This window comes from Bufo gargarizans, chromosome 2, assembly GCF_014858855.1.
Source record: "Bufo gargarizans isolate SCDJY-AF-19 chromosome 2, ASM1485885v1, whole genome shotgun sequence".
In the NCBI taxonomy this organism is placed as follows: domain Eukaryota; kingdom Metazoa; phylum Chordata; class Amphibia; order Anura; family Bufonidae; genus Bufo; species Bufo gargarizans.
The window spans coordinates 528732869-528745116 of record NC_058081.1 but is presented as its reverse complement, the minus strand read 5'-3'; the positions used below and the strand labels follow the sequence as shown (position 1 = coordinate 528745116).

The window sequence follows — 12248 nt, the reverse complement described above, 5'->3', positions numbered from 1 at the left end:
GACAATTTTTTTAAGATACACTCCAGACCATGCCTCTGACACTAATCCAGCACATGCTCATCTTGCTCCTGAAGAAACTGATCTGTCTGCCATCCAAATGCTCCTGTGTGCGCAGGGCCCCCAGTAAACATGAGTGACCAAAATCCATCCGGGGATACAAGAAATATAAAAAAGAACAAACAGTGCAGCAAGCATGTCCAGCACAAATGACCACTCATAAGAAGCCTAAACAACTCCCAACACCGAATCTCCCAAACCACACTTTAGACAGCCCCCACCTAACTGCCCTGTTGCATCTACAATTTTAAATGAATGCAAGGCTCTCTTCTGCAAGTCCCATTTTTGCAATTCCCACAAACTGAAAACAGAAAAGTGCTCTAGTATCTACTGTACCATCTAAATGAATCTAGAGGGTACCATCCAAACCCCTAGGTGACACCTCCAAGAGCTCTCTGACACACTGCAATGGGCATGCTATTCATTATTTTTATCTGGAATTGAGGACCCTATGCAATCACAACCAACAACATGGGAGGAACTCCAAAAAGGTAAAAACAAATTGTCTACTCTCTATTCCTCAAGCTACTCACCAGCCTCCTAATCCCCTTTGATATACTGTATGTTCCATAATAATATGCCCCTGACATGGTGAATAGTTCGATATACAAGCTGTGCACATGCTCCTCCATTCAGACTGACTGCCCATAGTAGTGTTCCAGAAAAGTTGCCCACACCCAATGGTCTGCTTTGCATTTGGGAGATAAGCACTGAACCCTAGCCATAGCCAATGCCACTGGATGGAAAAAATGCACCCAACCGATAACTTATGGCTGGCAATGGTCAACCTTTTGAACAGTGATTGAAACTGCTGCAATAACATTTTATGCACCCCCAAACATGCTTTCAGTATCTCCCCACTAAGTAACCAATTTATTAACTGGAAGTGTATTATTGTAGCCAACCCTTTAGACTTGTCAGTGCCAACGAGATCTAAAATTACATCTACCATATGCATGAACAGTGAACAGGCAGTAAACCTAAAAGACAGATGCAAAGAAAATAGTCTAGGTCAGGGATAAGTAACCTCCAGGACTCCCGGTGTTGTGAAACTACAACTCCCAGCATGCTCTATTTACTGCTGTGAGGAGTCCCAAGAACAGCCTGGCAAGTTTGCATGCTGGGAGCTATAGTTTCCCAACACCTGGAGTGCCGGAGGTTACTGATCCCTGGTCTAGGTAATACAGTGCTGACTGCAAACCATCCTCCTTCCTAACTACCCATTCCATGAAAGTGTTGAACCACCCTGTCTGCCCCCACATACAGCCTAACAGGTACACGAGCAAGAGTCAGAAGGTAGCTTCAATGTCTATCTTGGCCATGAGGGCCCTGTAAAAGGAAACCTGTCACTGAACTAAGATCCTGATCCTCCCCAATACCATTGTGGGAGTGGTACTGACTAACCTATTACATATAACAGGTGGTGAATCAAATGAAGGTGGCTCAGAAAAATGTCTCACCATGCATCTTAAGGCGAATACCTTCATAATGAGATTTTTTTAAATCCACTTTTCTGGAGGGAGCCAGGCTGACTCAAGGTTATGTACACGTACACAGATCTCCACTAGGAGAATTGAATTTTAAAACCCTAGCTTAACAAAATCATGGCAGGCTTATTAGGGTTTTGACTTACATAAGGGAGCATTGTAATTTCAGTGGCATTATCCCTTGTGTGTATGAAGCGCTTGGCTGTGCTTCCTTCCACAGGTAGCTAGAGATGAGCAAATCAATTTTAAATCAATCAGATTCTTCACTTATTTCACAACAAAATCATCTTCCAAATGAATCCGAAGTTTTGGCAATTCACTTTGGACAAATAGTGCAACATTGTCCCATTTTATTTTTAAAATTCAGCATACTAGCAAGGCAAACTAAGGTGAAGAAGAAAACATACATGACCAGTCAGTCAGGAAGAAAGATATTGAAAGATAGAGTGGACATTACTAGTTGCAGCCAATCTCATTTATGTTTTAATATATTTGATCATTAAGTAAAGTTGTGTAAAATCTGTGCCAGCCTTACATGTACAGTGAGGAACAGAAGTATTTGAACACCCTGCGATTTTGCAAGTTCTCCCACTTAGAAATCATGGAGGGGTATGAAATTCACAGGTGACTGAGTGTACTGAGTCAGACTTTGTAGAAAGAGCTAGAGAGGAGGGAGCGGAGCTTGGTGTGGATGTAGGGCTGTGTGAAAACTGTTATGTTATGGAGAGTCTGAAAAAGATTATAGAGAGACCCCTGAGAGGAGAGTCGTCAAGGAGAGCAGCTTCTAGAGACAGATGCGACAACTGAGGCCAGGGTTAAACGGGTTATCCAACCCCTATAATTCTCCCCCCAAATGTCTGGGAAGCTCACACAGGTTATACTTTCCTTGCTCTCCAGCACCCGCGTCGCTTCTGATCCCCGAACGGCCGCCGCTACATCTCCTCATCGCGCGGATGAAAACATCTGGCATGGGGGGTGTGGCAGCCAGTAGCAGGCCTTGACGGGGACAAGCATCCCTAGCAGCACCCACTACTAGCTGAAACCCCCGGCGCCTGATGTGAGGGGCCCAGGCGCCTGGGAGGGACTATAGGGGTTGGATAACCGCTTTAAAGACAACACAGCTACAGGAGAGCGGCTGGGACTGTTATCCCTTAGAAAGTCGCAGTTGGAGACTGAGGGGAGACCAGTGTCAGTTGTCTCTGGAGAGTGTGTCACTGCAAAACCATATATTTCATTACTGAAGCAAAGTTGTGTTAAATCTGTGCCAGCCTTACATGTCCAGCCTTTGAACACCCTAAGTTCTCCCACTTAGACAAATAAATTCTTTAAAAATCATACAATGTGATTTCCTGATTTATTTATTTTTGTATTCTGTCTCTCAGAGTGGGAATGCACCTACAATGTGAATTTCAGACCCCTCCATGATTTCTAAGTGGGAGAACTTGCAAAATTGCAGGGTGTTCAAATACTTCTGTTCCTCACTGTACATAGCATTTTTCTACATAGGGCCTTGTCTGTATTTTGGTCCACAAACAATGGACCTCCAAAACATGCGGTGTGTGCATGGCCCCGTAGAAATTAATCGGTCAGTGTGCCATTCGTAAAAACAAAAATGTGGATACCGTAGCACACGGATACAAAATTGTGTGCAAATAATCTTCATTATAAATCTTCTCCCATTTTATGTCCACACCTCTTATGCAGAAGTATACCTCTCCATAGCAACAGTCACTTGCAGTCACACTTAATTATATCTTTCCTATATTTACTAATGTACATTTACTTGGGAGTAGAGAAACTCGACTGCAGGATCAGACTGTATACAAGGTTTGTTTGCAGTCTGTTAAATTGGCGACGCATAGATCTGCAGCGGAGCTCCATGCGGAGCAGGTGTTTTTTGTTTGTTTTTTGCAATATTTGCACAGTTGCTTAATTTGTAAATTTTAGCTGTATGAGTGCAAGGGAAAAGTTGGTTGTAAATGTTTACTTATGGCTGGATGTGCACATGCACAGCAGCAGGGGCCAAATGGGAACTTAAAGTGGCCCCATGTTATAGGTATGTCCAAATTGACAGAAGGTAGGGCGAACAGAGGTAGATGGGGCCAGCAATAGTGTAGTGAAGCACCAAAAAATGCCCCAGCAAAACCAAATACCACAGTGCAGCACAATACTGCCTCCCCCTCTGCAGCATTCAACCCTGAGCACAGCAATACAGTTGAATGCAGGAGGGCACTTTTTTCTGCCAGCCTGATGCATAAGTACCAGATCTCTATGTAACCGACAGAAGGCTTTGGGCACCCCCTACCTCCCCCTCCCAAAAAAAAAAAACTTTATTCCCCAGGCATTGGCCCAGTGGGAAATTTTCCTGTAGGGTGTATGGCCAGTCTGCCCCTGCACAGCAATCTTGAAACTGGTGAGGAATTGGAACAATTCCTTTAAGTGCTCTCATTTCCTTTTGCAGGAGTTACCAGTTTGACATCAGCGGCTCTGGGAATGTTGCTGAGTGGTGTGCTGATGAAGAAGTATAAGTTTGGATTGCTATCTGCCTCTAAGCTGGTCTTTATTTCCTATCTTGGGTCATTCATTTTGTTTTTCACTACCTTCATTATTGGATGTGAGAATCCTGAAGTGGCGGGGATGACCGTGTCTTATAACGGGTAGGTTCCAGGGTTATTGTAAAGATGGGGGGGCACATAATGAGAGGGGGCTGGGCTCTGACACCTTTACTGTATCTTAGGAGCAAACTGGACACATTAGGAGGCAACCAGCTCATCTCCGACTGTAACAGCGACTGTAGCTGCTCCACCAGCCAGTGGGATCCAGTGTGCGGAGTGAATAATATCACCTACATGTCGGCATGTCTGGCCGGATGCAAATCGTCCACAGGATCTGGAAAGAGCATAGTGAGTGATAAAAATGTACAGCAATAATCAGTTCGGCATGTATTATTATCTGTGCTCAGGTATATAATTATCAGTGTCATTTATAAAAAGCACTGTGAATGTATATAATTAATGTATAATAATCAGTGTAATGTGTCTAAAAATCTGCCTGATATATGGTTATGATTAGTTTATTTATGGTACGTTTATTTCTCTCCTTGATGGTGAAAAGGGGTATGTCAGGGGAAAAGCCTGGGCAGATAGTGGGAGCGGCTAGAAACAGGGCATGGAGGCCCAGTTCAAATTCTTGCTATGGGGCTCATTGACTTCTATGTACGCCCGATGATACCGTATCTTTAATAATCAGCGTAATGTACATAATAACAAGTGTTGATGGTGCGGTGAGATGCTAGTTTCCTGAGCTCTCAAAACCCCCTGCTAATTCAGCACTTCCAGGCACTCAACTAATCAGCCTGGGTAATGTTGCAGCAAAGATGACGCCTACCTCCAAGTTGACAGTAGAAGGTGACCCTGGCATAATTGAACAGTTTTACATGGCTTCTTCATCTCAGCCATCTGGGGCACAGCCTCAAGCAGCAAAACATATGAATGCCTATTCACCGTCATCCAGCAGCAGTCACTCTCAGAGTTTACAATTGTCACTGGCAGCCAGCTCAGTCATCTCTGGATCTCCTAAAGGTACACCCAGGAGCACTGCTAACATAGCAACTGTAGGCCCTGTAGAAACACTTTCCACACAATTTCCTTTGAACTGGGAAGTGCAATGCCATCCTGGACTTCCTCCTTTGGGGCCAAAAGCCAAGAGGGCTGAAAATGAGCCCAGTCCTCCACCCAGGAGGATGAGTGGGATTGGAAGCTCCACATTAAAGCCATCCAAACGATACAGGACATGGAGGGCCTCTTTCACTGTTTAGAAGCCTCTAGTAAACGGCACATGAAAGCTTTGCAAAAGGACATTCACCACATAGCAATCAGGTGGCTGACCTGGAGGACACTGAGGAGAAGGTCTTGAAATTTATTTAGAAACTTCAGTCCCATTCCTCTCAAATTGCTGACTTTTTCACCCACCTCAACAAAAATCACCAGAAGAGGAATAATCTCAAAATTAGGGGCCTGTGTGAGGACATTGAACTTGTCAGTTGGAAGCATTTGCTTTAAAGTTTTTTTGTGACTTTTTCTAGCACTCTGTATTTCATACCAAAATAAATAGGATTTTCTGCTCTGGGTCTCAAGACTACGAACCCAAACCACCCCAAAGACATAACTTGCTGCATTCATTTTTATAAAGATGCTCTATTAAACCAATCTTTTGTGGGGCTTTTTAGATAGGGCGTGTACCCATTTTCATCCTAACCAGATAGTATACCTTACAACTGCTAAATGCCCTGAAACCACTCCTTGCTGCATTAAAAAAAGGGGTTATCCCTTTCATCTTATTGCCAGTTAAAAAACAGAAATCTTCAGGTGATTTTGGGATCTCTGGAATTACCCATGGTACACCTTCCATACTTGCCAATACCACCCTACATCACATTGTCCCTGCACAGAGAACACGTAGTAAGTCCTAAATGCCAGAGAAATCACTGCAGACACCTTCCAACTACTGCCACCTGAAGAGGCTAAATAATGGTCCTCATGATGACCTAGATAGGGCCATTAGCATAGTTTAGCAAGTGATATATATGAACGCTTAGCGGCAGTAGTTTGTTAAACATCCCCTGACTGGACTCCAGCTGTATGAATGGGCAGCGTGAGTGAAATGTCCACCACTCTATGTGACACAATGTGAAGTAATTAGGTGTTACGGACACCGTATACACTGTAGCCAGTTAGCTGGTTTGTTATATAGGCACAGAGAGCGATACTGTGGCTTTGCTTTTATACCCAGTAGAAGCTGTGGCCTTACAATAATAGTACAGAGTATGTAGCCCTGCATATGTGGGGGAAATTTGGCATTTTGGTTGAGCTGGTTCAGTCCAGCTCCACATTTGTACCTTACTCTTGTCCTATCGATTATTTTAGTAAATAGTATACTTTTCCCTATTTTTACTATAAGAGAGATTTAATAAAGATTTGTGTTTTTATTTTAGCGTCCCCAATCTACAGTAAATACATGTTTAGGTGACGCAAGCCTGATTTGGCTTATTAGCCTTCTTGTGAGCCTTTGATTTTTGGAACTCTATTTGTTTAGGGATGGCAGGATTTTTGGCAGGAGGATTAAATACGGCTAGTTGGGACAGTGAAGCGAGATGCACAATTACCTACAGAAGAACCAAAAGAACCTGACCATTTCTAGCTCTTTCAAGTCTCTGACGAATACATATAAAAATCATATAAGAGGGTGGTGGAATATACAGACATTGCAAACCTACCTAAAATTAAAAATTGTTCCACTGGGCCTCAGGATTCCACTTAGGCCTGTGGCCCGTATCAGGTCCCCAGAGTTTATTACCAAGTGGGAGACGGTCGATTGACTCTTCTTTTCGTCTCATGACTTTGCTCCTGGAGGAGGAGAATTTTTTTTGAAAGGAATACTGCCTCCCTCCAGGAACAAATTGAAACGGTGCAGAAGTTTTCTAGTAATCCAGACTTCTCTAGAAAGGAATGAATATTACAACAAACATTTGAAAGATTCAAGGCCCAACTAAAGGAGAGGAAACATTTCCAATACTTTAGAGATACCTCTGACTTTAATAAAGGGAGAATCTTTGACTATAGCACTAAACAGAGTAAGGTTCTGGAACTTGAAACTGAACCGTCTTCATCTGAAGGCGAGACGGATACAGAATCTAGTGGTCACGTTGCTGCTCACCCTCCTTTTACACCTGATTAATTGGGGGTGTTGAATAAGGGACTGTCCTTTGTACCAACCAATACCTTTTGGTTATTTGAATGGGTCAAGGACCTACATCTGTTTGTGCGTATACTAAAATGAAAAAAAAAAATTGGCACACAGGACAGATTAAAATGCGAAAGGTTAGGCCGGCAGATGTCAATATTCTGGCAGAACGCTGGGAGAAAGGCAATAGGGGACTTGGTGAAGGTTCACTGATTTGAAACCTCCATTCCTAAAGAATCCAACGGTTGGGGACAATACCCTCTAGAATCCAACGGTTGGGGACATGTTTTTAAGGATGGTTATTCAACAACTTAGTACCCTGGATGGGCAGAAATATAGGCATAATAATCTGACCCAAACTGAAAGGGAGAGACTTAGAGCTCTGTAATCTGACTTGTTAATTGTCTTTAAACCATCAGACAAAGGGGGAAACCAGGTCATAATGAACCATAATCAATATACTGACATGTGCCTCAATATTCTCAACGACCAGACGTGCTACAATGTTTTATCCATCAATCCCTCTATAACTGATCGGAAAAAGCTCAATGATATACTCATGCAGGCCTTGCAATCTAGACTCATCAGTAAAACCGAAATGTGTTTTTTTTTTGCCTCCACATCTAAAAATTTATTTACAGATGCCTATGCAGGCGTTGAACCTATCTTGTCCCAGGTGAAAATTAAATACTTCACTTTTATTATTATTTGGGTTAAAATACGTGCTTTATACCTTTATTTAATTTTACTAAATTACCAAATAATAGAAAAAGATTAAAAATACAGTAAACACTCCACTGCGTAGTCAAATGATGCTCAGTGAGTCAGGAGGGAGAGCACGTGCACTATCTCTCACCCCTGTCACTTATAGGCAGTTAGCTGCCTTCATGGCGCTTGCAGTGACACCTTCATCTAGGCTAAGTTGTGGGAGCTGAACTCACTCACGCTGATTTAAAAGCTAAATCTGCCCCCCAACATGTTTCACCAGATAACTGGCTTCTTCAGGGGATTTGGGCAGCCTGAAGAAATCCCCTGAAGAAGCCAGTTATCTGGTGAAACATGTTGGGGGGCAGATTTAGCTTTTAAATCAGCGATCCACTCCACTGTTAGTTAGTTAGCAGTAGTCCGGACGGCCTACTTATCAAAGCTAGAGTAGTTTAGCAGTGTGATACGGTATTCAAACCGTGAATGTTATGTACGCAGTGTGCACCACCAAAGGGATAGACAGAGGTCAGCTAACATATGGTATCATCCATGTGCTGTATTAGAAGTGGGAAGAGTGAGTTCAGCTCCCACAACTTAGCCTAGATGAAGGTGTCACTGCAAGCGACATGAAGGCAGCTAACTGCCTATAAGTGACAGGGGTGAGAGATAGTGCACGTGCTCTCCCTCCTGACTCACTGAGCATCATTTGACTACGCAGTGGAGTGTTTACTGTATTTTTAATCTTTTTCTATTATTTGGTTCATTAACCGCCTCCGGACCACCTAACGCAGATCCACGGTCCGGAGGCGGCAGCTCTGCGCAGAGTGACGCATATACGCGTCATCTCGCGAGAGCCGTGATTTCCTATAGACTCCCTGATCACCCCCCTGTCATTGATCACCCCCCTGTAAGGCTCCATTTAGACATTTTTTTTTGCACAAGTTAGCGGAAATAGATATTTTATTTTAATTTTATTTTTCTTACAAAGTCTCATATTCCACTACCTTGTGTCAAAAAATAAAATCTCACATGGACTCACCATACCCCTCACGGAATCCAAATGCGTAAAAATTTTTAGACATTTATATTCCAGACTTCTTCTTACGCTTTAGGGCCCCTAAAATGCCAGGGCAGTATAAATACCCCACATGTGACCCCATTTCAGAAAGAAGACACCCCAAGGTATTCCGTGAGGGGCATATTGAGTCCATGAAAGATTTAAATTTTTGTCCAAAGTTAGCGGAAAGGGAGACTTTGTGAGAAAATACAAAAAATTCCGCTAACTTGTGCCCAAAAAAAGAAATTCGATGAACTCGCCATGCCCCTCATTGAATACCTTGGGGTGTCTTCTTTCCAAAATGGGGTCACATGTGGGGTATTTATACTGCCCTGGCATTTTAGGGGCCCGAAAGCGTGAGAAGAAGTCTGGGATCCAAATGTCTAAAAATGCCCTCCTAAAAGGAATTTGGGCCGCTTTGCGCATCTAGGCTGCAAAAAAGTGTCACATGTGGTATCGCCGTACTCAGGAGAAGTTGGGGAATGTGTTTTGGGGTGTCATCTTACATATACCCATGCTGGGTGAGATAAATATCTTGGTCAAATGCCAACTTTGTATAAAAAAAATGGGAAAAGATGTCTTTTGCCAAGATATGTAAAATGACACCCCAAAACACATTCCCCAACTTCTCCTGAGTATGGCGATACCAGATGTGTGACACTTTTTTGCAGCCTAGGTGGGCAAAGGGGCACACATTTCAAAGAGCACCTTTCGGATTTCACTGGTCATTTTTTATAGATTTTGATTTCAAACTATTTCTCACGCATCTGGGCCCCTAAAATGCCAGGGCAGTATAACTACCCCACAAGTGACCCCATTTTGGAAAGAAGACACCCCAAGGTATTTTGTGATGGGGATAGTGAGTTCATGGAAGTTTTTATTTTATTTTTCATTTTCCGCTAACTTGTGACAAAAAATTAAAAGTTCTATGAACTCACTATGCCGATCAGTGAATACCTTAGGGTGTCTACTTTCCAAAATGGGGTCATTTGTGGGGTGTTGGTACTGTCTGGGCATTGTAGAACTTCAGGAAACATGACAGGTGCTCAGAAAGTCAGAGCTGCTTCAAAAAGCGGAAATTCACATTTTTGTACCATAGTTTGTAAACGCTATAACTTTTACCCAAACCATTTTTTTTTTACCCAAACATTTTTTTTTATCAGAGACATGTAGAACAATAAATTAAGCGAAAAATTTATATATGGATGTCTTTTTTTTGTGCAAAATTTTACAACTGAAAGTGAAAAATGTCATTTTTTTGCAAACAAATCGTTAAATTTCGATTAATAACAAAAAAAGTAAAAATGTCAGCAGCAATGAAATACCACCAAATGAAAGCTCTATTAGTGAGAAGAAAAGGAGGTAAAATTCATTTGGGTGGTAAGTTGCATGACCGAGCAATAAACGGTGAAAGTAGTGTAGTGCAGAAGTGTAAAAAGTGGCCTGGTCATTAAGGGTGTTTCAGCTAGGGGGGTTTAAGTGGGTAAGTAAAATTAAATAAAGGTATAAAGCACGTATTTTAACCCAAATAATGATAAAAGTGAAGTATTTAATTTTCACCTGGGACAAGATAGGTAAAACGCCTGCATAGGCATCTGTAAATAAACTATTTGATAAACCTTACCCAGGGTATGTCTCAAATATGAATAAATAATTCACATCTAAAAATGGCATGTTTTTTAAAGCCTGCCAAAGATTCATAAGGGCCTGGAGCCACTCAAAGGGAGGCTGATAGCCTCAAGGACAGACAGCGTGACACACCCGATCAGCACTTATCAAATACTGAGGCCCTTTGTCACCTCGCTTCCATTGTATGTGCGTGACTCTATGGAAGTTATTAAAAGGGTAGATGGCCTTCAGGTGGGAGTCAATGTCCAGCTGGCCAGTTTGGATGTGGAGGCCTTGTACAATTCAATTCCACATGAAAGGGAATGTGCAGTTGTACCCTGATTTTTACAGCAAAGGGGGTACACATGTGGCCTCATAATGAATTTGTATTACAGCTGATGGAGTTTATTCTGAATCACAATAACTTAATGTTCAATAAGAAAATCTACCGCCAAGTAAAGGACATTACGATGGTGAGCCCTTGTGCCCCCACGTACGCTAACCTTTACTTGGGGGGTTGGGAACGTGATGTGGTGTTTGGGGACAACATCGCTGAATTTGCATCATCAATTGTACTTTGGTTGAGTTACATTGATGATGTACTGATATTGTGGAAAGGGGACAATAACAGTTTTGACTCATTTGTTCAGCGCCTAAATAACAATGCCTGGGGTCTTTATTTCACGTCTGAGATCCATGATTGTATTACTACGTTCTTGGATCTCATTGTATATAAGGATCCCAATGGATACATTGGTACTTGGGTCTTTTGCAAAAAGACGACGACTAACAGCTTGTTTGATTGGCATAGCTGTCACCTATTGGCCCTAAAGTGTGGCATTCCGAAAGGCCAGTATTTGCGTGTTCGACAAAACTGCCCCAATATGCATGATTTTCGTATGGCTGACAATGACCTTAAGCAGCATTTTCTACGCCGTGGGTATCCCTCTTCAGTGTTAAGTCAGGCTTATCAACATGCTCTGGGTTGTGACTGAGAATCTGTCTTGATTCCTCGCAACAGGTCGCCGGAATTAGATCAGATTCGGATTATTGGTGAGTTTTATGAAGCCTATAATCAAGTGAGAGAGATTCTGTCTCGCTATTGGGGAATTTTGCAAGCTGACCCTGACAATAGGCACCTGGTGGGACAAACCTAGGCTATCACATACAAAAGAGGCAGGAATATCAAGGATAGATTGGTTCACAGTTTTCACGAATCCCCTTCTCATAATTCTGATTGGATAACAAATTTGATGCGGGACACGTATTGTGGTAGTGGCTGCACTGCATGTGGTGCTATCAAGAAAGGTCGCACCTGTAAAAGTTTGCGTACAGGCCTCACCTATGGCATTAGGACCTTCATTAGCTGTAGAACTACAGGCCTGGTATATCTGGTCACTTGTATCTGCGGCGCCCAATATGTGGGAAAGACCTAGAGGGAGTTTAGGAGAAGAATTGGGGAGCACCTCAATGATGTCAGAAATAAAGCAAACACATACTTGGCCCGTCATGTGGCTGAGTGCCATAATGGGGAATCAGGGGTGATCAAATTTCAAGGCATTAAAGTTTTAAGGCCATCCCCAAGAGGAGGC

General features: G+C 42.6%; 1 protein-coding gene across 6 annotated transcripts in view; it reads left to right on the top strand.

The window, feature by feature from the left end:
* LOC122928542 (solute carrier organic anion transporter family member 1C1-like) overlaps window positions 1-12248 on the top strand; it is a 214205-nt gene that overhangs the window by 146955 nt on the left and 55002 nt on the right. For all 6 annotated transcript variants that reach the window (XM_044281480.1, XM_044281477.1, XM_044281479.1 and 3 more), the window contains 2 exons: window positions 4006-4201; window positions 4282-4447. In XM_044281480.1, the coding sequence (XP_044137415.1) occupies window positions 4006-4201; window positions 4282-4447 (362 nt within the window). The remainder of the gene's footprint in view (window positions 1-4005; window positions 4202-4281; window positions 4448-12248) is intronic.